Genomic DNA, 27,189 nt, shown 5'->3' with positions numbered 1-27,189 from the left:
GTGCCGGGCGCCATGGCCCCCCCCAAGGACATCATGACCAACTCGCACGCCAAGTCCATCCTCAACGCCATGAACGCCCTGCGGAAGAGCAACACGCTCTGCGACGTCACCCTCCGCGTGGAGCACAAGGACTTCCCGGCCCACCGCATCGTCCTGGCCGCCTGCAGCGACTACTTCTGCGCCATGTTCACCAGCGAGGTCGGTGCGCCCCGAGCCCGCCGGCTGCCACCGGCCCTGGGTGTTCCGCGGGTGGAGGAGGCAGGGCTGCCCAGTGCTCGGGCTGCTCCCTGTCCAGCTGCTCGGCAGCTGGGCCTGGATCCCCTCGCGATGGCCCAGGTTCCCCTTGTGATCCTGGAGCCCTGTGGATCCCCTAGTGATGGCCCTGGATCCTCTCCTGGTGGCCCTGGAGCCCCCTGTGGTGGCCCAGGTTCCCCTCGTGGTGATCCTGGAGCCCTCTGGAGCCCTGCGTGGGGGCCCTGGAACCCCTCGTGGGGGCTCTGGAGCCCTCTGGATCCCCTAGCAGTGGAGCTGGAGGCCCCCGTGGTCCTGGAGCCCTCTGGATCCTCTCCTGGTGGCCCTGGAGCCCCTCGTGGTGATTCTGGGTCTCCTCATGGTGGCCCCAGAGCCCTTTATCATGGCTTGGTGGGAGTTAGAGGCTGCAGTTGGGACCATCTGCTGCGTGACCAACCTGTGCACCAGAGAGCTGCCAGGCTGAGCTGGCAAACCAGAAGGCTCTGATATATTTACTGATTTTTCTAGTGGTGTTTTGTGGTCTTCATGCTTCTGGGCATCTTTCTTGCTGAGGCTACCAGCCCTAGTGCAAAGCTGTGTGAGCCATGGTGGGCACCTTAGACCGGCTGGTGAACTAAGGCAGCCCTTTAAAACTGAAATGGAGGGTATTCAGCTCATGTTCTAGGCTCTGTTCCGCACTGGCTGATCAGCTGGTACGTGTTGGGTTGTGCTGTTGCTCTGGAGAAAAAGGTGTAACCTCTAGCACTGGCTTTGGGGGTGAGACTGTAAGACCCAGTTGCTGCACTCGGCAAATCTCGCTTGTGATGGGGACCTTTGCTCCCACAGTACTGCCGGTATTGCCTGGCACTACCTGCATGCGGGTTTTTGAATCGCTGAGGGGTAACATTTGAGCTAAAGCTAGCGCTCATTTGTATTGTTACATACGAGATGCTTTGCCTCGCTTTGTCTTTTGTAAGTTTGAATCAATCTTTGTGGCTTTTTCTTACAGAAGAGTCTTTCCTTATTGTAGCAACTTCCCCATTAGCAGGGAGGAAAACTACTGCGTATCTCAAAGGTCCTAAAGATCTCCCTGCTAGCCCGGTAGTCCTTGCAGGAGAGAATAGTTTTCTTCTTTGTTTTGTCCAACACTGTTGGCAGAGCTGCCTGTGTGCCTGCGTCTTTCAGTGCTGTGTCGGGTGAGCAGGTGTCTCAGGTTTTAGAGTCCCGTGTAAAGCAACCAAAAAAAGACCTATGGGGACTGACCACATACCAATATGTTTTCTGTCCATGTGTTTACAAAATTCCTAAATTTGTCAGGTTTATGCTCTTTCTTGTCAGGAAATGTAATTTAAAAATAATGCACAAAGCAAATGCAGCCCCTGGAGGCTGAAGTTCTCTGTTTAGCCATAGCTTCAAGGGGCACAGCAGTGTAGCAGACTGTCTCTGCTTCTTTGTGTTTGCCCCTGCATTCCTGACAATGCTTTTGACTTCCTGGACTTTATCTGGGCAGTCTACAGAGATCCCATCACTCTGTGCACTACAGAACGTTCTTTGTGGCTGCTAACAAAGACTGAGAATTGGTATAATTTGGATCTAAGCTGAGATTGTCTCTCCTTCCTTCTTTATACTCTCATTTTAACTGTAACGTTGTAGTGACCTTAATTCATGGATGTAATTCTTCCTAGAAAAACAAGTGCGTCCAGTGGGCATGATTGCTCGATCTCTCACGCTTCCAAATTGCCACTGCTTTAAGGGTTTTACTTCTTTTGCTTAGTTTGTATTTCTTCCAAATTTGCTTTTTTCGTATGGAAACCCCAAACTGAGAGACCTGCCAAGTGGCACACACAATTAGTGTTTGTGGGAGAGCGTTCTTTCCAGGAAATGACAGCTTGGTAAGCCTCAAAGTGGACCTGCTTCCTGTGTGTGTCAGTGACAAGTATGCTGGTGAGTGTGGTGGGATGGCATCTGGTTGCTCTCCAGACACTTGTGGGTACAGAGTGTTTTGGCCGTGGCTGTAACTCGAGGGAGCTCAAAAGGCCGTGTTGCCCCACGGACTGCGAGTCTCTGCGAGGGCTTCCGTTGCGTTTCGTCACTCGCCTCCTGCGAAGGCGGGGACTGCTTGGCTGTAACGTGTGGCTCCTGTCAGACTTGGGCTGCACGGGGCTTTGTTCCCCGCTGATCCCTGCATGACGCCGCTGTCGTTCACGGTGTTACGTCTGCGCAGGGCCAGCGCAGCACTGAGACTGTCATCGCCGATTATCGTCGTAAAGAACTGTGTTTGCCAAGCCATGTCTCTCTAGCGTCCTTCCTTCTCTCACTTCTGAGTTTAACACTTACTTAAAAAAGTTCTCAATCTTACTTATTATTAATTTCTTCCCATTTTCTGTTCCCGTTTTCCAGAATGAGGGGAAGCCACTGATCACCTCTTGAACCCCTGGCTTTTGACAACACTCTTCTCTGCCGCTGTGCTGAGTAGTGTGGGAGAACTGAAATGCCTGTCAGTTTTACCTGAGGGGTAAAAGGGGTTCTTCCTTGTAGTGAAAATTGAGGAGTGGTTTCAGCAAATGCTCCCCTGGATCCTGGTTGTACACTGGCATTTCTGCCTCTGTTTGGACTCGGGATGTGTTGAGAGCTGATCATTGGCTCCACCTCAGAAAGAAAGTAGTCTGGCTTCTCTTCTCTAGAAATTGAAGGAGGTTTTTCCCCTAGAACATAGAGAAATATTCTTCTTATCCTGAAAATAAACAACTCCTGTTTCCAGGTTTTTACATGGTCATCTTCACTGTACTGTGAACACCTTTCAGAATGCAGTGAGCCACAAGTTAACACTGTCATGCCAGCACTTCTTTCCCTCCATAGGTGAGAAGAAATTGAGGGGGTTTATTACAATATACTTTTGTGTATCTGAATTAGTGAAGGCAAAACCAGAAAGCGGCCTTGGAGAAGAAAGTGGTTCCAAAATTTTAGGCCCGTTCTCCTGCAGAGTGACTTGCATGATTTATGGATGGAGTGGGAGACAGCAACATTATGTTTCACGACAGAGCTGTGGCCTGCAGACCCTGCCTTACAGCTCTCAGAAACTTAGGCATCCTTGGGTAAAAATCCTGGTGTCTCCAAGTGACTCTCCTTAATTATGGGCATGTGTTTTCCTGGATGCTGCAGCTGATTTCTGGATCTGTACTGCTGCATGCTTTGTGTGGTGTTTTAGGAATGTGCTTGTATTAGGGAGTAGCATTCCCTTCCTGCTTTACTTCCTGCTGGTTCACAGAACTCTGATGTTAAAACAACAAAGGGGGAAACTAATCTGAAATTCTAAGGGCAGAGATGTCTCGTACCACTAAACACCTGCGGAAGGAAAGCTGCTTGTACAGTGTTTTGGTTAGCATTGCACAACCATGATTTTGCATCGCTTCTGAGTCCAGATAGGTGGATGTATTGACAAAAGAGGGCCTCTCTGTCCTGCCAGCGCAGCACTGAGCACTGTATACAGCCCTCTAATGCTGCATATGCAGGCTGGAGGTACAGCTCAGAGTCCTCATGGGTTGTTCAGAATCAAGCTGTCTCCACTCTGAGATCCTTCTTGAAGGTGTGATTCTAGGATCCCAAGTTACTCTGCATCACATGCGTTGCGTGCCGTTACTTGACATGCTTTCTTCAATCCAAGTAATCTTAGCACGTGAGTAAATTGTGAGCCAGTAACCACCACGTAGGGGAGTGTAGCAGAAGTACAAGAGAAGCAGGAGGTGAGGTGATCATCTCTATATATAGCATTAGTGTTGCCCCATGGTTTGTGTTCTGGTCAGCAGTACAGAGAGAGTATGTGCGTGGCTGATTATTGATTATTGAATATTGGTTGTGGGGACAGGAGCCTCTTTACCAGCTCCAGGCTGATCTGTGAAGAACAGATGCCTACAGCTTCTACCTGATGTAGTGTAATACTTCACCAGGAGGTCTGGTGCCCTTGTAATCTGCCAATAGATGTTTGTTATCCTCTTTCTTCTAATTATGTATGGTCTACATCTCTCTTTGCTTGCTGGAATCATCTGAACCTCTCGTCTGATCCGTTCTGAGCTTTGGTGGACGTCTGTGTCCTTTATCTGTTGTACCAAACAGCTTAGTCTTGTTTTAGGAATGTTTTGTCTAGCCCAAGTTGGGAACTCATTTTGGCTTCTAAATGCAATGCATGGCCTGTCATACAGCAGGTCAGACGAGGTAATTTGCTGTTCCTTTCTGACTTTGGATGCCATAAAGTTTGTTCACTGTGTCAACAGACTTGAAAGGCCTCTTCCCTCAAATTACTTCAGATATCACCATTACCTCCTGTGTTTCTCATCTCTACTGTGGGGTGTATCTGTCTGCATCACAGAAATGGCTCAGTCTCAGCAGACATTTCTTGACTGCTCTTTCCTTCTCAACTTTTGTATTACCTCGTTTTCCTCCAGCCGTGGCAGATTCGAAGCCAAGCGATCATGCTTGGATCATGCATTCTGTTCACTGAGCTCTGCTCAATCTGTCTGTAACCAACTTCAGGCTCATTCTTGGCAAGAAAAGTCATGGGCTTTCATCTGTGTCATGCTCTGATACTGACTGCTTCAAAAGTCACGGGAAGAAAAGGTTGGGTTTGCGGTGTACTGCGTGGAGACATCCTTCTGTTGAGGTCCGCTCATGCTGACGGGGGTGTGATTAGTGAGTCCACCTGCCAGCCCTTTGTTCATGAATCATCAGATGCTGTGCCAGCGGCTTTGTGACGGAGGCGTTGAACCACAGAGCCGATGCTTTGTGAAATATAATCTTAGTTTTGTACAAGAGGTGCAAATTCAGTGGATTCGCAGAATTTACCATTCCCAAAGATTGACTGTTGAGAGGGTAACGATCCTCAGAAAAAATAATTATTCCAAAGTTACGTATCTTAGAGGTGATAAAATGCTGAGGGGACAAAGTCAGGATTGTGTACCATCACTGGGCGTACTGTCATTTTACTTTCAAGTGCTTAAGCGAAACCTACATTTAACCTTTATTCTGAACTTTCTGGCCTATAAATAGCCGTTCTTTTTAGTAACCTTCACCATAAGCTTGCGGAATGGATCGGGAATTGAAGAGTTAGGAATGATTTTTATTTGTTTTGGTTTTAGAGCCGAGTGGTGAGGTGGGGGCTTCATGTAAACCGCAGCATCTCGTACACATCCAGCCCAGGGAGGAATCCCCCTGGACTGTTCCTAGTCGTAAAGCCTGGAGTTACTGCATGGAGGAGAGAGTTTAGTTGTCTTGCACAAATGACGCACGTAATTTCTGCTATCTCTGATCTCAGCTTGCTCGTTTTACAATGCAGTTTGACTGTCCTCCCTTATGACCTTTGTCTCTTTTACTCACCCTGTAAGTGAATTCTTTAGAGAAATTCCCTCCTTCCCCTTATTCTGTTAGTGAGCACGAGAAGCGAAAGGTCGAGTCTCTGTTGAAACCTCTCTGACGGAGCACATTTTAAAAAACTGCTGAGCATTGTTGGCTTTTTGATCACATTACTGAGAAATTAACCTGGGTCTCCCCTCTAATTTACAGCTCTCGGAGAAAGATAAACCCTATGTGGATATCCAGGGACTGACAGCCTCCACCATGGAAATCCTGCTAGACTTTGTATATACAGAAACTGTTCATGTGACAGTAGAAAATGTCCAAGAATTGCTCCCAGCGGCGTGTCTGCTTCAGCTGAAAGGTAATTGCCAACTATCAGCACAAATTGCACAACTGCTGCTGTTTAGAGATTTGGTTTGTCTGACCTTCTGTAAATAGAAGACAGATTGTGGGAGGCATGATATTTATAAGCACTGTTGTCAAACTGCTTCTGTTGTCTTGTATGCTGTGGTCTCATTGGTAGAGGAACTGACTTCGGTGGAAAAAGAGATGATAAAACAGGTTGTTGTTCCATGCTTTGGGCTACTGTATTTCTGCGTGAGAATTCCCAAGAGGAATTGTGGGCTGTATAGCACGTAAATGTTACAGCTCAGTCGACTGATCATAATAAGCAAATCTAGATGTCGTTTGGCCTGCCATCATCGTGTGTCTGGGTCGTTAACAAACCGGCTGATGTCATTGCACGTGCACCTATGGAGCTATCCCAGGCAATTATCCCAAATCCCAGGCAACTATCAAAAAGACATTGGAGAAAACCTAGAAATCTGGTAGCCATATCCACTAGCATATACATTTTTGGTTTATAATCCATGAAGCTGAGTGCAACTCACATTGGAGTCCTTTCCTACTATCAGATTTATTTAATTTTTGCACTTAAATAGAATAGCCAGAGATCAAAACAGCCCAAACACATGGTCTGCTGCTTAGTGTTTTCACATCCCTCCAAAGAAATATTTGCATGTGTGTGTTTCTGTGGTATTTTTAAGCTTGTTATTGGAGTTGGATTTTCATTATTGCTTAGAACGTTCTTTTCTGAAGCCCTTTCCAAAGCAGTGGATTGATAGTAAGCGTGCAGTGCTCATTCACCCCTCCAATTTTCCGTAGGTGTGAAACAAGCTTGCTGTGAGTTTCTAGAAAGCCAGCTGGATCCATCAAATTGTTTGGGCATTCGGGATTTTGCTGAGACACACAATTGTGTTGATCTAATGCAAGCTGCAGAGGTCTTCAGCCAGAAACATTTTCCAGAGGTGGTTCAGCATGAAGAGTTTATCCTCTTAAATCAAGAAGAGGTTGAAAAGCTCATCAAGTGTGATGAAATTCAGGTAAAACCTGAAAAGTACCATTACTGTGCAAAGCATTGAAGTAAAACATTGAAACCAGTCAAAAATTAGTCCATACTTCTAAGGTGGACTTCTCACACAGTTCCTGAATTTGAAATTTAATTTCCAAGAAGCTTCTTCAATTTTTTAGCCCTGTAATCTGAACTTGATCAATAACATGTAGCTTCTGTGTCAGAATTTGTTGTCACACAAGTGTTCCTTGCAAGTAAGACAATCACAGTTAGTTGCCTCTGCAGAGTTCTTGTTCCCTTGTCTCCTCCTTTCCCTGGAGGAGCTTTCAGAGGTTACAAAGACAAGTTGTCTCAATGCCTACATTTCAGAAATACCCCCAAGACTTTAACTTCTATTTGTAGACCTTTGCATGCTACTCAGCAGCACAAGGAATGCATGTGTCATCCCAGACATTTGAGTGTCCTCTGCTTTTACAAGCAGCAGAATGCATGATGGTGCAGGGTAGTCTGACTCTTCAGGGAGTTAGATGCTGATTTAGTTCCCTTAAGGTTGGTTTCTGGAGGATTTACTATTTGGTTGGAACCTGTCAAATACATTTTACCAAATTTTCTGCGAATAAGTTGAGCGTTCCCTGGTAATGGGGAGGGGACTTGATTTTTTTTTTTTTTTTTTTTTAATGGAGTTGGATTTTGTCAAGAGTTGATGTTTGCTTCAGTCCTAAAAGAAGTGGTTGAATCAGTCCCTATTCAGAGTTCACAGTGACATGAACTCTTGGAAGCAAACCGATGTAAGTGATATCTTTGGTGGAATTCCTGAAAATACCAGGGTAGCCAGAGGAGAATTCTTGCTGTAAGTCTTGAAAGCCTGCCTTGAAAGCGGCCGTCAGCCATGCTGACAACCTTCTGTTAATAAGTCTGCTTGAGAAGAGCAGGCAAGATAGCAGTGAAGGACCCTGGCACAGGCCGAGATCAGCAGTGGAGAAAGGCTGAGTGTGTTTGGTGTTTGACAAGCTGCAGCTTTAGTGCTGTGAGGGTTTGAGTTCTGTGGGTTGTGGTGAGTACTGACATCACGCTTCTGGACAGTGAAGAGGAAATAATGAGGAATTTGAGAATGACCCAGCCGAACTAATCATGATCCACATGGGCAAAGTAAAATTCACTGTGGGTTGGAAAGACTGATCCAGGCCTTGCCGACACACAGTGAGGTGTGCATTCACAGTAATGCCCTAAGGAGGCGAGGGGAGGAAATCTAGCTGTTGCTGTGCCAGTGCAGAGGTGGTGTGCTGCATCGGAGGGTACTGAGGGAGCACCCTCGGAAACTCCCCTGGCTGTTCCAGAAGTATATTGGCAGGTCCTCACGGTGATGCTGTGGTTAGTGTTACTCATCGCTTATCAGAAAACAGAAATTATTTAATGAACAACAAAACTGTTAAGTATATCAGAGGATGGTTAGTTCGGGAGGGGTAAAACAATGTGGGATTACTGCATTTAAGGAGAAGGTGGAGAAAATTGGAAACAATAAAGTACTCTGCTCTCCTTTTGTGAGCTCTAATTGTCCTTCCCCTGTAATTCAAATAGAAAGAGGCCATTTCAAATTACGCTGTAACAAATACAAATCAATGGCTTGGAAGAATTGCCGTACGTAATTAACCTCTGTAGCTCCCTGCTTCAGAACCTTCTGCAACAGGCAGCTTCAGACTGTACTTCAAAGTGGACCAGTCGTGTATCTGTGGGAAGGCTCAATCCTCTTACTACAGTATCTGCTTTTGTCTTCATATTTAGTAATAGTTAACAGGCTTCATGATACTAAAGTCACGTCTGATTTGGTTTTACGTTGGATGATCTAAACATGTGCAGAAAGAAGACCAAGACCAAGCCTAAATAATACATTATAGAGCTTTTTGCAATTCTTTCACTTTTGGTAATCATAAATGTCCAAAGCACCTAAAACTATAAAATTTAGATGTTTTAAGTCAGTGTGATCTGTGGAAATGGTGTAAGCACCAGCATGTGCTGGTCCTAAATGGAGAGAGAAATAAACTGGTCACAAAATAAAATAAACAGTAGAAATAAACGGTAACATTCACGCCCTGGGGTTCTCCACTCCGAAATCCAGTTGTTTATAGTTTCTTAAATGTGGATTGAAATCAAAAAAACCTTAAATGTACCTGGTATGGCTGGGGTGTTAAGAGGGCAGTGCGTGGGCACGGGGCTGCAGGGGGTTAGGGGAGACACTGCTCCCTAAAAAGAAAACGTACTTCTGGTCATCTTTATGATGGTACTTTGCATTTTGCAGGACCGTAACTCCTGCTCTGCTGAGAAGTCGGGGGAGCTGCCCTGCGAGCTGCTGCCTGTCACTGCGCTCTCTCAACAGCGGTGGCTCCCAGCTTCTGGCTCTGCTGCGTACCGTAAAGCTCACTTTTCTGGCACTCACACTGCCAGTTGTTGATCTCAGCTGTAAGGAAAAAACAAATGCCGTTTTAAGGAAAAGAAGAGGAGAATTTTGTGGTGCTTGTAAACACAGCTCGTGGGAATTTCCATAGCAGACTCTCCCTTGAAGCGTCCTGGTCCCGTGTAGCTGTGAAGCAGTGCGAACAGCCTTGAAGTTGTCTGTTCCATGGCAGTAGCTGAAATATTATCCTACAGTCTGATCAATGTGTGCCTCCTCTTTCCAGGTGGACTCCGAAGAGCCGGTTTTTGAGGCAGTTATAAACTGGGTGAAGCATTCGAAAAAAGAGCGGGAAGCATCGCTGCCGGAGCTGCTGCAGTACGTGCGCATGCCGCTTCTCACCCCCCGCTACATCACCGACGTCATCGACACCGAGGTACCAGCAGCCCGGGCCCGTGGGCACAGAGCAGCGGGGGGTGGTATCTGTGTGATTGCGGGGTTCCCTGGTTAGACGCCCGCTGTCCCAACAGGACGTGTCAGAAGCTGCTGTCTCTGCTGATGCGATTTGATGCCGACACTATGGAGTTGTCGCTGTTTTGCTCAGGAGCGGTTTGCTGTGCCAGAAGTTACAGCGTCCTGCTCTCCAGCGGGGAGGGTGCCCCAATCCAGACCAGTTAGTCGGTTGGCTCCTCTGATCTGTGTAGCACCTTTCTCTTGTCATCCATTAGTTGCTAACAAGGGCTTTCTGCCTGTTATTTGCAAGCGCTGGCGGGTCTCCTTCTCTAGGCTGAAGGCTGCTGGTGTGCTGTCCTAGGGAGGAAACGGCTCCTCGGAGTTGGTTTGGGTGCAGATGGCGAGCAGGTGCCTTTGAACGAGAAGGGCAGCAGCGGTGTAGATCCAGGGCCAACACACGGCTCAGAGCCACACCTAATACTGCTGCTTTGGGTGGCTGGGGGGTTGCAGAGGCAAGCCAGAACGTGGATGAGGATGATAAGAGATAGTTAAGCTTTTGTAATGGAAGTTTAATTCCAAACAGGAGGTGACGCTGACCACATGCAAGGGTTGACAGGAAGGCCCAGAGAAGGTCAACCCAGCATTCTGGTTTGGCGGTGATGTGAGGTAATGGGTGGTGACTGGCCCTTGTCACCTGACAGGTGCCGAATGTTGAACGACAGACTTCTCTGCCTGGAGAAGTGGCTGATTTAGCAACGTTCATCTCTGCTGTGACATAGCTGCCTTTTACAGGTGTTCTTAAATACGGGCAGCTAACAGGTGATTCAGTTGTGCCAGAGCTAAAATGTGTTTAGTCAGATTGTTGTGGTCCACTTTAAACTAACTCGAAAGGGACGGGTACCAAAACAATTAGATCTGTTCCAAAACCAGCCTAAGACAGTGTGTGCACAGGACCTCAGCTTTCTTAGGACACGGGTTGGCCTTTCCAGTCTGGAAGTGACACATGCTGGTGGGACATCATCATCTCAGGGCAGCATGGAGGGTAGAGCATTGGCCCTGTGTGGCATCACCTGAACACCCTGGCCTTCTGGCATAAGCACCAAGAACTCGTGAAAGTAAATCTTAGCTCATGGCAGCAGCATCGAGCGCCAAACACCCAGAGGGAACGGAACGCTGAACGTTCAGGGGAGGTTGATCCAGGCCCTCAGCCAGGGAGGGGAATTACACGGCATGATGCAAGGAGGCGATGAGACTGTCCTTGGGCTGCAGTGCCCCCTGCTTCTTCTAAAGAAGACCTTACCGCTTCTGTTGTCTCTTCATAGCTCCACATCCCATGTGCACAGGGATCAAGCGAGTAGATCCAGCTAAACTGCTTCATCGTGCCGCACTCCTTCTTTCTGCTTTGATGGCAGGTGCACGCTGAGGGTTGACTATGTGGGGTGGATCCAGCCAAACTGATTTCAGGCATAGTTTCACCGCCAGTCCTCCTTCTCAGACATACTTCTGCTGGCTTAAATGGAGCAGAAGTGGCTTTTCCTTAGTTTTCCAAAATAGTTATTTTCATTATGGAACCTCCAGTGCCAGACTTTGTGTGAGAATCGAGCCACATCTTTTCAGCTGCAGTCCAGCCTTAAGTTGTCTTTGCGTTTCCTCGTGTGCAGTATTTGCACCATGACACAACTAGCCACAGCCTGCACACAAGTCATTTTTATGCTGTCTGAGCTGACGAGAGTTGGCTTTAGGACAGTTCTTATGAGGGATCTTAAAATACATTGCATGTACCAGTGACTCATGTTTTTCCTCAGCCTTTTATACGATGCAGTCTGCAGTGCAGAGACCTCGTAGATGAAGCTAAGAAATTTCATCTTCGGCCTGAGCTCCGGAGTCAGATGCAAGGACCCAGGACAAGAGCACGTCTAGGTGAGCAGGAAAGGGAAGGACCCTGAGAAGGTCTGGGGCACTGGCAGGTATTGTGTTATACACCATGTCCAGTGCCTTGCACTGCAGTGCTTCGCAGCGGTGACTTGTCAAGCCACAGTCCCTAGCGGTACAGGAAGGGGACTGGAGCGAAGGACAGAGGTATGGTTTTTTTCAGAGCACAATTGCTTAGTGGCAATGTGGGAACTAGTCAGTTGCCTTTAATCCCAGGACTCTGCTGTAACTGTAAAACCAGTTTTCTGAGTTGTTGGTGCCTCCAGGTATGTTTGTCTTGGCGCGCAGCTGCCCAAGACATGTGGGAAGAGTTTCTTTCTGTCTAAAAAGGCAGGTATCAGTGTCAGAAGCAAAAAGAGCTGCAAGATAAGAGACAGCAGTGTTACTGTGAAGATCAGTTTTCAACAGGGAATCTCAGAGGGGAAGGCACAAGGAGGGAGATGGAGAGGTCCCTCTTTCCTTTCAGATTTCCTTTCAGAGGTCCTTTTTTTTTTTTTTTCTTTTTTCCCTAGTCTTGTTAAGGCAAATAAGTGACGATTTCTTCCTCAATTTCAGTAACTCCTACCAAGCACAGTCACTGAATTGTTGGGAAAATGCTTGGCTTAGGGGTGTAAGCATTTGGGGGCAACATCAACGGTAGGAATGACCTACAGAAGAAGGAAAAGTATTTTACTGGCTTCTTTATGACTGTGGCCGTTCCTCACCTGATGCCCCCTCTCTTGTCTTCAGCCTCAGCCTGTCAGGGCTGTCTGCCATGCCTTTATCCCGGGCCCACTCACAGGGCACTGTCCTCAGTGCCAGCACTGACCACTCTTCCTGCGAGCAAACCTCCCCACGTGTTCACTGGTGCTGCTGCTTGTGCAGTGGCGAGGGAAAAACCCTCCGTGGCCATTTCCTGTTATTAACACAGTTTGAGGGGACAGAAAGCAGTTGAACCCCTAAAAGAGGAGGGCAAATTAGGTTTGTCAGAGGGACACATTGATTAAACTTTTTGGGCCTGAAGGGAATGTTGTTATGGGGTGGTTTGACCTGCAGCCTATCCAGGCCACAGCGTGTCTCCTGTTGTTGTGGGAACACCCTGCATCGGGTTCAGTGACAAGCAGCTCAGCTCAACTTGTCATTCTAGAAAGACAAATTTCATTTTGTTCTTAGTTGAAATCATAAAACCGTTTTATTGTTTCATTGTGCAGATAAAAACCGTGCACCTTCTGGCTAAGGTTCATCTTCAGGATTCAGCCCTACCTTTTTTAATTGGTTCAATACCGTCAGCATTCAGCAATGCTCTTCTCATGTGTCACTTATGATCTGTGATCAAGTTGTGTATTAACTTCCTACGGGGTAAACTGAAATGATTGCACTTTGAGCTGTTACGCTGGACAGGAGGCTTTCCACGTTGTTGCTGGAGCTCTTTTGTGAATCCTTTGCAGTTATTTTTTATATCATTCTCCTTCATCTGAGGTGGCAGCTGTTTTGCCTCAGGGTCTGGTTAAATCTTTGTTGCTTGGTGTTCAGTGCTTCTGCACTGAAAAGTGGACAGTTCTAAACTCCAGTAAAACTCCCTGTTACAGAAAGGGCCCAAGGGCTGCAGGGGATGCTCATCTGTTTTCAGAACTACGATAGAAGCCTACCTTCAAGGCAGTCATTACAAGGGAAGTTAAAACTCTCCAGGCCACAAATGTTATTTAAGAGTCATGGAGAAAATAAGAAAAATTCAGGGACCATCTCAGAGAAAAGAAAGTAGAGGGAAGGCAACTTTGAAATAAAATACGTAAGACTTAAGAGACAATTCCTGGGAAAATATTTCATTTATTTTTCAGGCTTGTTTCTCGGTGAAGTGGTGAACAAAGGTGACATCAGGTCTGGATGCCACTTGGAGGGGAGAAGGCCTTGTTTTGTGAGGAGGCTGCAGGGAAGCAGCCATCCTCCTTCAGCTTTCATGGGGTGGTAAGAGGTTTGGAAAATAGCGTGGAAAGAATACAAAAGAAGATATAAACCAGCCAACTTCAGCACCTAACTTAGCCAGCTTGTCTTCTCAAAGTGCCTCTGATATTGGGAGGAGCAGCCCTCCAGCACAGCTTCCAACACCTGAGTCAGTTGTACTGCCACACACCCTGGAAGAGTTTCTCTCTCTTCTTCTCTGCTGAGGACAGAGCGAGCCCAAAGTGCCTGTAGCAAGGTTAGGTGCCCGCTTCAGAGGAGCGACGAAAACGGGGATTTAGAGGCAGCTTGTGGCACCAAGGAAGGCTCAGTGTTTCTCCGGGCGATTCCCTTGAGGTGACCCCTTGGTTGTGAAGGGATTGACTTGACTTTGCTCTCCCTCTTCGCTCTAGGAGCCAATGAAGTCCTGCTTGTGATCGGCGGCTTTGGCAGCCAGCAGTCTCCTATTGACGTTGTGGAGAAATACGACCCGAAGACTCAGGAGTGGAGTTTCTTGCCAGTAAGGGCCCATTTTTGACCACCACTGGGTTGAACAGGCTGTGATCGAACACTGATACTGTCGCATCAGCGATGTAACATTCCTTTTTGGGCTAATCTTTGTGTTCTGTTTAGAATTTCTGACAAATTCTTTAGAGTTTGCAGATTCGCTAAGCAAGCTTTGTATAAGAGGTGGTTGTCGTATTTCTAGTCAGATGAGCCTACAGAGACCCACGTCTTTGTTGTGGGAGTGAGAGCTATTATGCTTCTTATTGAAGAGGTGTTAAGCTTTAAGGTTAATGATGATAATTGAAATGTCAATAGGAATAGTATAATCAGTCCTGCTTTCAGGCAGGCTGCATGATCTCTCTGGTTTCATTGTTTCTGAGCATAACGGGAGATGGTAAGGAAGAGAGAATTCCTGCACTGAGGATTATTTCTACCCAAAATTAAAATCACCTTTGCCTGTGTGAAATGCTGGAGAACGGCTTCTTCTTTAATATTGCTAATCACAGAAGACCCAGTGTCACCTGGTGTCCCAAAATTCTGTTCTTTTTTTGGAGAAAAAGCTTCAGGTATTTTCATCAAATATTCCGAGTCTCCACATTTTCCCATTAACAGTCTCTGCAGGGAGCCGGTGGGAGGCACACAAACCTCCAAGATGCATCAATCAGTGGCAGCATAAGGTGAATGACATTTAATGCAAAATATTTTAATGCAAAGAGACTTGGCCATGAGAGGAGAGCATGGCAGAGACCGAGTACAGGCAGGGGAAGGCAGACGCAGTCATTACGGCTGTACCCTTTAAATCCATAGTGCTGTTTGCCTCGGGGCTAGTGGGCCATTTTCCAAAAGAGCAGCGAAAGAGGATGGAAGAGCAGCGCTTGGTCTCCGTGTGTCAGTGTTGCTGCCTCTCCTTGACCTTTTTGCTCTTTGAACTGTTGCAGAGCATCACCCGTAAGAGGCGCTACGTTGCGACGGTGTCCCTGCACGACCGGATCTACGTGATTGGAGGGTATGACGGTCGCTCTCGTCTCAGCTCGGTGGAGTGCTTGGATTATACATCAGATGAGGATGGTATCTGGTACTCCGTGGCTCCGATGAACGTACGGCGAGGCCTGGCGGGAGCCACAACCCTTGGAGGTATGTCCTGGTCACCGCGCTGACGGGCAGTGCAGTTCGGTTCTCGTCCTGAAACGCCCGGAGCTGGTATGTGCAGAGTGGGATGGCTCCGGGGGAGGAGGTGAGTCTGAAATTCTGCCTTCTCATCGTTTGGATGTAGAAGTGGAAAACTTGCCCACGTATCCTGAGAGGAGCTCTGCCTCCGCTGCGTTCTTACGGCATGTGTCTGTGCATCGAGGGAAAGGAGCTCTATGGAGTAGGAAGCTCTCAGGGTCACGTATTACTGAGCACAGGACACCAAGTACAGCAATAACCACCCAGGTCTGGAGAGAGGCTGAAACGGGAGCATGGGCAGGAAGGATTCTTAGGACAGACTTGGAAGAAGAGAACTACTTTACTGAGCAAACCAGAGCACTTCAGCTTGCTTGTGCTGGCAAAGCGAAGGCCAAGAGGGGATATGATTGTTCTCTATGAGTGTAACTTGGCACAAGAAGGAAATGGGCAATGTAAGACTTGAAGAAGAGCAAATGGTTATAGACAGACCAGGCAGAAGGTGGTGTGTAAATGAGAGGAAGGTTTCTAGCCATTGGAGTAGCAGTCACTGTCATGAATATTCTGTGCTTTAATGCTTATATTAGAATATCTCAATAATTAATGTTGGCTAAATGTTATTTATTTAGATTGTTAATAATCTATTATAATGACAACTCTGTTAAAAATGCAGCTGCTTTGAAGATGGCAGGTTTGTGAAAGAATTGCATGGAGTAGGTTCTCCAGTATAAGGGACTGATCCTGCTGATCCAGGCATGTCTTTCGGATCTTTATTCCTTTTGCTCCCTGTGCATTTGCTGCCTTGGAAGCTTTCCTTTGGGGCGGTGCTGACATGATGCTAATGATGGGCAGGATTTGGGCACAGCAGTGTTGCAGTAGGTTCTGCAGCAAGAAAAATTAACTGGGGGGGATGTTCTCTTTCATGAAGCAGATTTAAGGGCCGGATGGGTTTTATGCTTGTTTTGTTTGTTGGGTCTGTGAGCAGGGTAATGCGGCGAGCTCGGGTGAGGAGGCTGGGTTAGTCTTGGCCGCCAATGTGCCAAGATCTGGAGTGGCTTCTGTATTTTGTGGTCCGTGTTGTAGTTTTGCTCCAGCTGTGAGGGCCTTCTTGCTCCGTGGGCATGCTTGATACTTGACTCGCTGAGTCCACCCTCTGTCTAATGTTGCAGACATGATCTATGTTTCCGGCGGGTTTGACGGAAGCCGACGTCACACCAGTATGGAACGATACGACCCGAACATTGATCAGTGGAGTATGCTGGGAGACATGCAGACAGCACGGGAAGGAGCGGGGCTTGTTGTAGCGAATGGAGTTATCTACTGCCTCGGTAGGTACCCTCGGGACCTCCAGGCGTTCTGCCAGTGCTTGGGTTTACAGAATCAACAGTGCAGGCGCTGTCTGTGGGGAGCACCAGTTCTGTCCCGTCCAGGTTAGAGGAGAAGGTTTAGCCTCGCTCACGGGGCACCGCACAGCTCTGGCAGCCTCTTCTCACTGTTACCATCGCGGTGGCTTGGGCTGGAGCTGCATTTAACTGCCGTAAATGCTGTCAGAAGCAAATTGGACACAATCAGCCAAGGTTTGAGGGGGAGCTGGAGCGCGGGGGTTGGGCAGTGCCAGCTGAGCTTTGCGTGGACTGGGCAGTGGCTAAAATGCCCTAGAGCTGAAGCAGGTAGCCACAGAACAGAGGGTGCATCTGCTCAACGTTGGCTGTAGTGCCTCGGAAGGGTATCCCAAGCTGTATGTTTTCCAGCTCCTTTCTGTAGCCCTCATTTCGTTTTCAGAGACCCACGCCAGCTGTGAAGGCGGCGAGAGTGCCAGAGGGCAAATCACTCTGAAGACTTCCTAAGCTTGTTCTGTAGATGCACCTTCTGGGCCCCAGAAAATGCAGCCCAGCGCTGTACCCACATTTGTTGCAGTCCAGTTCCTGGGAAGTCACAGATACTGGGCAGCGGTTTATGGGTTTCACTTCCCTCTCCCAAATTCCTCTTCCTCATGCTGTCCCCCGAGGCAGACACCAGCGCGCTGCTGCTTTGCTGAAGCTGCACAATGAGATTTCTTGGGATCCTCTTGTGAAACAGCTCTGAGACGTCCCAGCCCACACTCTGTGTAGCCTCAGAGCATCGTCTGGCAGCTGCAGCACACAGACCCTGAGCCAGCGCCGGGTCTGGAGGCTGTACCTCTGCTTTAGCATCCACACTGCCATCAGCGTGCTCCGAGGCAGCTCTGGGCAGTGCGCTGCTAACCGGGGGACGCTGGTTCGGAGAGGTGCTGCTCTCTCCTAGCCCAGCCTGTGCAGCACAGGGGCAGAGCTCGCTCCGAGCTGGCTCTGGTCTGGCATGGCGAGCGGCAGAGATCCTCTTTGTTCTGCCAGCCCCAGCGTGCTGCGAGTTGTGCCGAGGGCAGCACTGAGGGTGAACCAGGCGTGTCACTGCTCTCTGCCCCGAAAACGTGTTCCCGGAGTCAGACCCAAGTTTCGCTCCTGTATTTTGTTTCAGGTGGCTATGATGGGCTGAACATACTGAACTCTGTAGAGAGGTATGATCCCCACACGGGACACTGGACAAACGTCACCCCAATGGCCACTAAGCGCTCAGGTAAGAGCTCACGGTGCCTTGAGGTTGAAATGTTTTGGACTGCACTGAGGAAGCAGTCACTGCTGGCTTCTTCTGCTGCCCTGGAGGATGTGGACTGGCCCCAGTGGGTGGTTTGTCTTTGAGAGGGAATGATTTTAGGACATCCTGACTTAACTCCCCAAGAGAAACATTGGTTTTCACATGCCTGATGTCCCCATCCCATGCTACGGTGTGTATAGAGGAATGGGGGGAGGAGTTTATACATTCCAGGGAGGGAGGGGAAGCCCGATGTGCCTTCCGCAGGTAGGAACAGTGCATGGCTTGGAGAAAAGCCAGCAAGGCCCCACTGCAGACCCTAACGCAAGATAATGGGCGAGTTTGCCAGGTCAGTGCTCATCTCCTGCCCGGGGCACGAGCTCCCTGGCAGGCTGCGCCCTCACCTGCACTCACCTGGGGCAGCAGTAACGCAGAGAGCAGCGCTGACAGAGCAGTGTCACACCGCGGCAGTCTGGCAGTAATGACTTGAAACATGGTGCAGTCACACGTTAATTATCCCCCACCAGCTCTTAGTTTGTCTTTCCTCTTGGTGTTCTGTCTGAGCTTTAGGTTTGGCAGCTGTATCTAGGAAAAAAATATACTTTAAATCCTACCTTTGGAGTAACTTTCTGTCTCGGCTGCCCTGCGTTTCTCGGAGGAGTTCCTGTGGGGCTCATGCAGCTCCTGCGTGCTCAAGCGTTGGCCCTCTGCTATTGCACTGCGCCTTGGGCCGCCTGCCCCAGACCTTCCTGGCTGGGCTAGCGAGAGCCGTGGCCTTGCTCAGCCGTGCGTGGATGGGCAGGATGCTCAGTGCCTCCACAGCTGTGTGGTTCTCAATGGAGTAGTTCTGCTGGGCTTACAGGCTCTCTTTCAAAACCCTTCTGAAGTTGCTTTTTCCCTAGTTCTTTCAATAAATGTCCCTTACTATTAGCCTAGGCAGCATCATTTCTGTTCTCTGCTGCAGTGTTCTTGTTTAGGGACAACGCTGGCTACTCAATAGAAACTGGTCAGTGTTCTAAAAACATTTCAGCTTTCTTGTGCCTGCAGTGGCATTCACCAAAACCCCAAGCTTTGACTATTTATTCTTGTGACAGGGCCATTCCTGTTAAGTGTGGGTTAGAAAGTATTTCCCATATGCCAAGAACGGATTTCATTTAGAAGTTGGTTGCGTTCCACAACCAGGAAGACCCCACGATCAAACATGTGATAAAATCTGGGGGTTTTCCTCTGCCAGAGGCAACATACGAGGCCTGTCCATGGATCTCCAGAAAGGTGGAGGATGGCACGGCTTTCCCCGGGGGGGTCTGTTGTGTGCACCAGAGAAGATGGCCTCGGGCAAGACCAAAAGCAAAGCATTCCAGGGAAAAGCCTTTTATAAGAAGTGTTTCCCAGGTCTACGCTCGCTTCCCACAAGACTTGGAGGCTTTTGCTAGCAGTGCCTCGGCCTGCAGAGCAGGGTCCTCAGTGCCAGAAGAGAGCAGGAACATGGTGAGGCCCTTGACCCCGGCACCGGCTCAGCCAGATTCCTTCCTTGGTGCGGTGACCTGCAGCACCAAGACCTGAAACGGGTGTGCCCAAGAACATGTTTTGGCCCAGGTTTTTGTGCTGCCATTTGTGGTACTAACACCCCCAACTACTGGTAGCTTAGATACCAGTTGCACTTGCAGCCTCCATCTTGGTATCAGCTCCAGTCCATCCGTCCTGGTGACCTTGGGCCCTGTAGGACTTCTTTTGCCCCAAGGTTTGACACGCTTTCTAGAGCTGTCTGTGTGCTGGTCTTTGAATGCCAAGACCAAGACTAAAAGTAATCTTGCCTTTATTCACTGAGATTGTCTCCTCCTTGTTTCTCTTCGTCTCTTGGGACAGATTCTGAAGGTAGGCCACCCCTCAGAAACCTTGGCCGTATTGCATTGCTGGACCCAGCCTCTGTGATTAGGCCTTGGTCTGGTCTCTCTTCTCAGCTGAAGTCTTCCTCACTGAAGCTGTCAGAGAGCCCACTGGGGCAGCCTGGCCGTTCCCAGCTGGTTTGGCGCCCTCAGCAAGGACAGGCAGGGAAAGTGAGGTGGCATTTAGTGGAACAGAATGTCCCTTATCCTGTTTGTAGAAGACACAGATCGGTGCACAAGAGCTGCAAGGTAGCTGGCTTGTTCCCTTCAAGATATTCATCAGTGCAATAGTTACGTGTTGATGGTAACGTCTGACAGGGTTTGCTCTCAAGGTGTAGCTTAAAACAGCAGCGGCTGTTGGCAAGAGCACCAAAGGCCGCTGAGCACATTGTTATCTCACTGCCTTCTTTGGTGCTTTACCTGACAAGGGCTGCAGGTGAGGGACAGAGGCTGGCGGAGGTTTATCTTCTGCTGGTGTCATAAATGCCCCGTTGGGCCAACTGTGTCGTTGATTGCTTTTACTGTGAGAACAGCTGCTCAGACAGATGCTGCAGCTACTTAAGCCTCCGACTGTGCAGTGGACACCAGTTTCCATTTCCCTGCCTCCCAGAGGAGCAGTGCCAAAGAAATCCCTCCTCCAGCTTCACATGGAGCAGCATCGTTCACTTGGCTACAGCCAGGGGCTGGGTGACGCCAGGGAGCCAGAAACACCAGAGAGACCTGTCTCTGTGGTGACAGAGTCACAGGCGGCTGCCTGCAGCAGAGCGAGCCTTGTGCTGGTCCGTTCAGGGGGTCGGGGTGTCTTTCAGCCGAGGTGAACGCCTGATGTCACTAGTGCTGCCCTGGCTGCAGTGTTGCTCCGTCCCCCTAATGCCGGAGATTTGGCAGCACTTGGTAGTGTTACAAGTTTTCGTGTATCATATTGGAGACAAGAACACCAGAAGACACTGGGTTATGACGGCTCTTTTGTGGGAGATGGAAGCAGAAGGAAGTGTCCTTTGAAGAGAGAGGAACTAACCCAGTTCAGCCTGTCACAGTGAGCCCCGGGCTCGGTGCTGGTGGTGTCACTCGTGGGTATAACTGTGCCGCCTTCTCTCTCTCCAGGGGCTGGAGTGGCTCTGCTGAACGACCATATTTACGTAGTCGGTGGGTTCGATGGGACAGCACATCTCTCCTCTGTGGAAGCCTATAACATTCGCACCGATTCCTGGACGACTGTAACGAGCATGACAACCCCCCGCTGCTACGTGGGGGCCACCGTGCTGCGGGGGAGGCTGTATGCGATCGCTGGGTAAGCGGCTGCCCTGGGCTGGAGGGGGAGAAGCCCCACGTGTCTGCTGGCTGCATCGAGTGAGTTGGGGTGATGCAACTGCTGCCGTTTCAGGTGGCCTCTCCTTGCATTTACATTTCAAGCTTTATGAGAGGAGACAGCCCACAGAGTCACTGCGCCGCCTAACTAGGCAGCGGGATGGTCCAGGGCCAAGGCAGGCAGGAGAGCGGCAGCAGACAGCAAGAGGGAGCCTGATGCAGTGGTTTCGTTTCGGGCCGTTCCTGCTGGGCGCAGCTGTCCAGCCTCCCAGGAAGGGCTCTGAACGCCTCAGCCTCTTCCTCCAGCGGCATCCCTCACCTGTGACTTTCTGTCCTTGCAGATACGATGGCAACTCACTGCTGAGCAGCATTGAGTGCTATGATCCCATCATCGACAACTGGGAAGTGGTGACCTCCCTGGGGATGCAGCGCTGTGACGCTGGAGTCTGCGTCCTTCGGGAGAAGTGAGCCGGAGAGAACTGACAAAGAAGAACATCCTAAAAAGTCTCGGCTGGAGGAAGAGTCCCAAGTGATTTGCAGTGACTGTTCTTGAGTTGTGGATGCTGTGGAAATAGGCACAAGAACAGCAGCTTTCTGTGCTGCTTTTGACTAGAGCATGTGCATAAACGTGTTATCTCAGCAGTCATTTGAAATCGGGGGCTCTGTGTGAAGCTGGAGAAACGTGGTGAAGCCAGTGAGGAGAAGCTGCTTTCTCTGCTGTTCCTGTGGCTAAGTCTATCGGCAGAGCAGAGATACCCCCAGCCTTGGCATCAGCCAGCCTGGTGAATGCTTCCAAGGACGTGTACATACACCTGGGTGGTCTCTTCAGCCACTGCAGGACCACACGGGTCCTCTGGTTGCTCTCAGCCACGTGGATGTGTGAGGATGAATCCAGCTGCTCTTATGTTCCAGCTTCAAATCATCTTGTACATACTGAATGTTCAAACATGCTCCTCGAGCACACATCAGTGCAGAGCCAAACTGAGCGAGCATGTGTCAGGGGGTCCTGCACTGTAGCTGCATCTGCAGGTTCCTCGCAGGTCTGCACACAAAAGGAGTCGCAGATTAAAGCTGTCAACTACTGAGACCCAAAAGCCTGAGGCTGGGGGGGGCAGAGGGCAGGGGGAAAAGCTCGTTGCCTGGTGTCGCGCTGGGCCTGCAGCGTTTGGGCTCTGATCAGGGGGCTCAGCAAGGGTCACCACGTCGTGTTTCCTGCAAAAAGCTTGACAGACCCAGCTGCAAAGTGCTGCGTTTTCTGGCAGCAGGAGCCTTGCTGTGAGGCAGCAGTGCCTTTGCTCCCACCCTGGGGGGAGGTCGTCTTGCAGAGGCCGAGGCCCTGGAAGCAGGGACACAACCGCGACTCTCCCTGCAGGTCTTGCTGGTGAGCAACGGGGGTTCATCCCTGGGCAGAGCTCTGTCCAGCGCACCCACATCAGCCTTTCAGTCCAGTTCGTTGTGCTGATTTTCCTTTTAGCTAGGATTTTTCTGCTTCCAGGGCTGTTTTGGAGTGACATCCAGGATTCTGTTTTGCCCTTTGTTCTCAGCTGTTTATTCTCCTGCCTCGTAACTCCACACTAGCTATCCTTCACCCGCCCCACGAGCCCCAAGTGAGCGCTTCAGCACTGGCTCACTAGAGCACTCTCTCCTCAGCATGTCTCCTGCCTTGCTGTGTTTCTGGGAGCACAGGCTCTCCTCTGCTGTCAGCTTGGCCCCCGCCGTGCCTGGGCTCCGTGTAGTGCTGCTCGTTGAGCTTACTGCTGACTCCTTGCTTGGGGGATCAGGGATGTGGTAGCATGACGTAATTAAGCACTTTCAGCCAACGCTCTGACCTTCTGCGTTTGTTTCTATCACACAAGTGTTCTGTGGTTTTGTTTCCTATGTTTATTTTTTAATGAAAGTATAAAGAATAAAATATTTCCTGAGCCAGTGGGAACTTACCTTCTCTACCTTCAAGACGTTTGTCTCACTGCTCTATGGAGGGTATGTCCGAGCGGAGACCAGTGATGAGTGGTGTTCCTCAGGGGTCAGTGCTGGGACCGGTGCTGTTTAACATCTTTGTCAGTGACCCGGACAGTGGGATCGAGTGCACCCGCAGCAAGTTTGCCAACAACACCAAGGTGTGTGGTGAGGCCGACACACTGGCGGGAAGGGAGGCCATCCAGAGGGACCTGGACAGGCTGGAGAGGTGGGCCCGTGCAAACCTCACAAAGTTCAACAAGGCCAAGTGCAAGGTCCTGCACCTGGGTCGGGGCAACCCCAAGCACAGACACAGGCTGGGGGGTGAGTGGATCGAGAGCAGCCCTGGGAGGAGGGCTTGGGGTGCTGGTGGGTGAAGGACTGAATATGAGCTGGCAACGTGCGCTCGCAGGCCAGAAGGCCAACTGCATCCTGGGCTGCACCCAGAGCAGCGTGGCCAGCAGGTCGAGGGAGGGGATTCTGCCCCTCTGCTCTGCTCTGCTCTGGGGAGACCCCCCTGCAGTGCTGCGTCCAGCTCTGGGGCCCCCAGCACAAGACAGACATGGAGCTGCTCCAGCAGGTCCAGAGGAGGCCATGAAGACGCTCAGGGGTCTGGAGCACCTCCCCTGTGAGGACAGGCTGAGAGAGCTGGGGGTGTTCAGCCTGGAGAAGAGAAGGCTCCGGGGAGACCTTAGAGCAGCCTTACGGTGCTGAAAGGGGGCTCCAGGGAAGGTGGGGAGGGACTCTTGATCAGGGAGTGCAGTGATAGGACAAGGGGTAACGGTTTCAAACTGAAAGAGGGGAGATTTAGATCAGATATTAGGAAGACATTCTTCACCTTGAGGGTGGTGAGACACTGGCACAGGTTGCCCAGAGCAGCTGTGGCTGCCCCCTCCCTGGCAGTGCTCAAGGCCAGGTTGGATGGGGCTGGGAGTAACCTGGTCTGGTGGGAGGTGTCCCTGCCCAGGGCAGGGGGTTGGAACTAGATGATCTTCAGGGTCCCTTCCCACCTGAACCATTCCATGATTCTCTGGTTCTCTGTGCAAACCCCTGTCAGACCAGGCAGCCGCCGTCAGCTGTGCCTCTGCCCTGCAGCTTCCATGTGGCAGTAAAAAGCAGCTGCTCCGTCTGGTCAGATCCAGGGCACAAAAACCCGTCAGGCCTGGAGAACTTCCTAACAGGGTGAGTTTGTTGCAAGATCTGCTTGAGAAGAGTGTGGCAGCAGAGATGAGGAAAGGGCTGTGGTTATACTGGTACAACAGAGCCCACAGTTGCAGAAAGTAACAGCTCATTTGCCCACCCTGGAAATGTGGGATGAACCGAGCCCAGGATTAATTCGGCTGGCAATGCTGTGCCTACCAATACCCTCCTGGTTTCCCTCTCCAAAACCGGTGATTTCAAGGCAAACAGCGGTGCCCTGCTCCCACAGCCTTCGATGACCCTGAACACTCTCCCCACTGCCTGGTCCCCTGGCAAACACCTCACCCATTCCTCTAGATTTCAAACAGCCTCTCCTGACACGTGTCCCTCGGGATGAACTTCTCTGTCACTCTTTCTTTAGATAGCGAGAAGCGTGTGAGGACCCAAAAAGGTAAAAGGCTCCGTTTGGGAGTGCAGTATCCATGAGGAAGCACTCGCTGATCTCATACCTGCACCTCTGACACCTGCAGGAAGGCGGAGAGGTGGGTTCCAGGCTGCCAAGCCTGGAGCTGTCAGTAGCTCCTCTCCCTTCCTGCTCCCCCGCAGAGGCCTCTGGGGCGGGGGGGGGGCAGGGATTCAGCTCCAGAAGTGACCAGAGCTGACAAAAGCCGTGTCCGGTGCGTGGTTCTCTGAAGCTCAGCGGACTGAACCGCCAGCACTGGACCTGGGCCAGAGCAGGACATGACCCTGTTCTCAACAGCCAGCAGACCCATCGCTGCCTTCCCGGAGCAAGATGTACTGAAGGGTTTGAGGAGGAACTGGCATTTCCAGCCAGGTAATGAACAATATACATCTGCAAAATGGTCTGTATCTGTGTGTAGCTGGAGATAGGAAAACTTACAGGCTACTGTTGAAGGTAAAACAAAGGGTCAAAATGTTCTGCTTGGAAAGAAGCTGGTATTGATTCTCACAGACCAGTAAGAGTGAAGCTCTCTGCTTCATCAGCAATCAGGAGAAAATAATAAAATGCAGAAGTAAGCGTGAATTTTTGACACCAGAGCGCCCACCCAGGAATATTAAGAATTGGCCAAAGATCCCATTGCTGGTTTTATTTATTTCTTGAGAAGTTGCAGAGGACTGTAACAAAGACAAGCCCCACACCCGAGGCGGGTTGAACGAGACCCGAACAACCTGCCCTGCCGAGCCCAGCCTCGTCCTGCAGCAGCCGTGGACCCCGGGCTGGCCGACGGCAGCGGCGTTGTGCCGCTCAGCGGGGTTTTAGGGGCGGCGGATCTTGCCAGGAAAGGTTCAGGTTCACCTGACCCGCAGGTGGCACTGAGGTCAGCGCTGACCCAACACCGCGACTCGGCACCTGCCAGCACTTCACCCGGGCCAGGCAGAGGGCTTGCTTCCCTCTCCACCGCCATCTGACCAGGATCTCGCTCCTTACTGACTGTGTTACCACCTCAATTAGCACGTGCCGCTTCACACCACCAAGCAGCAGCCCTCCAGCCGCGCTCGGGCCCTCAGAAACACCGGCGAACCGCAGCAGCTTCACAGGAAGAGCGTTCCCCTCTGTCCAGCCCGGGCTGAGCTCTGCTTTCTCTGACCGCTGTGGCAGAAGCCGAGCGGCTCCAAGCCCCCCGGCGAGCAGACAGGCTCCTGCCGCCGGCTCTTCACCACCACCCGGTGAAACAGCCCCGCTCCGCGCGGGGATCCCCCGCACCGTGCTCGGCCCGTGCCTTGGCAGAGGCGCCTCCACCGCGGTTCCCGGGGGCCGGCGGCGAGGCTGAGCCGCGGGGCAGCCCCCAGCCGCCGCGGGGCAGCCCCCAGCCACCTCAGGCACCCCGGCGGGAGCCCGCGGGCTGCCTCCGGCGGCGCCGAGGGGCGGGCGGAGGCCGCTGGGCCGCGGCCAGAGCCGCTGCGGGGAAGTGGGGCCGCCCTGCGGCCGCTCCCCGCCGCCCTACCCCGCACCGCGCATGCGCACGGCCCCGCCCTGGCCCCGCCCCTCGGGCAGCGGCGGCACTCAGCGCGCCTGCGCGGCCATGGCGGCGGCCTGCGCCGAGATGGAGCCGGTGGCGGCGCCTCCTCCCTCTCCTCCTCCTCCTCCTCCTCCCGCCGCCGCCGCACCGGGCTCGGCCGAGCTGGTGTGCGCGCAGGGCCGGAACCTGAAGGCCGTGCTGTGCCAGCGCTGCGGGTCCCGGGTGCTGCTGCCCGGCGCCGCAACCTTCGCCCGCCGTGAGGTACCGGGAGCGGGGGGAGGGAGGCGGTGGGAAGGCGGGAAGGGAGGGGAGGGGAGGGGAGGGGAGGGGAGGGGAGGGGAGGGGAGGGAGGGAGGGGAGGGGAGGGGAGGGGAGGGGAGGGGAGGGGAGGGGAGGGGAGGGGAGGGGAGGGAGGAAGGGAGGAAGGGAAGGGGGGGGGGAAGGCGGGAGGGGAGGGGGGGGGGGGGGGAGGAGGAGGCGGGGGGGAGGCGGAGGCGCCCCGGGGGCGGGGCGCGGGCGCCCCCTGCGGGCGGGGCGGTGACGCGGTGTCCCCCGCAGCTCCTCCTGCCCGCCATGAGGAAGAAGGCGGCGGCGGCGGCGGCGGGCGGCAGCGGGGACGTGGTGCGGGAGCACTGGCTGGTGCGTGACATGTTCTCCTTCGAGAACGTGGGCTTCACCCGCGACGTGGGCAACGTGAAGTTCCTGGTGTGCGCCGACTGCGAGGCGGGGCCCATCGGCTGGCACTGCCTGGACGACAAGGACAGCTTCTACGTGGCGCTGGAGCGCGTGGCCCACGAGTGACACCGGCGCTGCCGCCCGGGCTGGGGACGGGGGCGATGGCCCTGGGCACCGGCTCGGGGAGCTGGGCTCGGCCACCGCAACCCCGGCTGCCTGACAGCACCAGGCTGAGCCGAGGCCCCCGGACTGACCGCAGCTCGGCCGCCCCGCAGCCTGGCTGCCCCGCTCCTGACTGACCACAGCCTGCCCGCCCCACGACTTGACAGACCTGCAGCC

The 27,189-nt window shown here is 51.6% G+C and overlaps 2 protein-coding genes across 2 annotated transcripts; both read left to right on the top strand.

The window, feature by feature from the left end:
- Nucleotides 1-23,023, top strand: KLHL12 (kelch like family member 12). Its single transcript, XM_009951460.2, has 11 exons — nt 1-198; nt 5,788-5,941; nt 6,745-6,962; nt 9,607-9,756; nt 11,579-11,693; nt 14,036-14,142; nt 15,068-15,263; nt 16,463-16,621; nt 17,790-17,888; nt 20,894-21,080; nt 21,439-23,023. The coding sequence occupies exons 1-11, from the start codon at nt 13-15 to the stop codon at nt 21,563-21,565; spliced, it is 1,698 nt and encodes a 565-aa protein (XP_009949762.1). The 5' UTR covers nt 1-12; the 3' UTR covers nt 21,566-23,023.
- Nucleotides 23,024-26,238: 3,215 nt separating this feature from the next.
- RABIF (RAB interacting factor) lies at nt 26,239-26,976 on the top strand. Its single transcript, XM_086476638.1, has 2 exons — nt 26,239-26,436; nt 26,734-26,976. The coding sequence occupies exons 1-2, from the start codon at nt 26,239-26,241 to the stop codon at nt 26,974-26,976; spliced, it is 441 nt and encodes a 146-aa protein (XP_086332764.1).
- Nucleotides 26,977-27,189: the final 213 nt, after the last annotated feature.

Source organism: Leptosomus discolor, chromosome 21, assembly GCF_034619465.1.
Source record: "Leptosomus discolor isolate bLepDis1 chromosome 21, bLepDis1.hap2, whole genome shotgun sequence".
In the NCBI taxonomy this organism is placed as follows: Eukaryota; Metazoa; Chordata; class Aves; order Leptosomiformes; family Leptosomidae; genus Leptosomus; species Leptosomus discolor.
The sequence above is the reverse complement of the archived record's forward strand: the minus strand, read 5'-3'. Positions and strand labels throughout refer to the sequence as shown.

What these genes read in the sequence shown, in the direction of transcription:
- RABIF (XM_086476638.1), top strand. Translation starts at nt 26,239, where the DNA reads ATGGCGGCGGCCTGCGCCGAGATGGAGCCGGTGGCGGCGCCTCCTCCC. An exon ending in CAACCTTCGCCCGCCGTGAG is followed by an intron (nt 26,437 to 26,733) that starts GTACCGGGAGCG and finishes TGTCCCCCGCAG; the next exon opens with CTCCTCCTGCCCGCCATGAG.
- KLHL12 (XM_009951460.2), top strand. Translation starts at nt 13, where the DNA reads ATGGCCCCCCCCAAGGACATCATGACCAACTCGCACGCCAAGTCCATC. An exon ending in GCGCCATGTTCACCAGCGAG is followed by an intron (nt 199 to 5,787) that starts GTCGGTGCGCCC and finishes TCTAATTTACAG; the next exon opens with CTCTCGGAGAAAGATAAACC. An exon ending in AGGAGTGGAGTTTCTTGCCA is followed by an intron (nt 14,143 to 15,067) that starts GTAAGGGCCCAT and finishes GAACTGTTGCAG; the next exon opens with AGCATCACCCGTAAGAGGCG.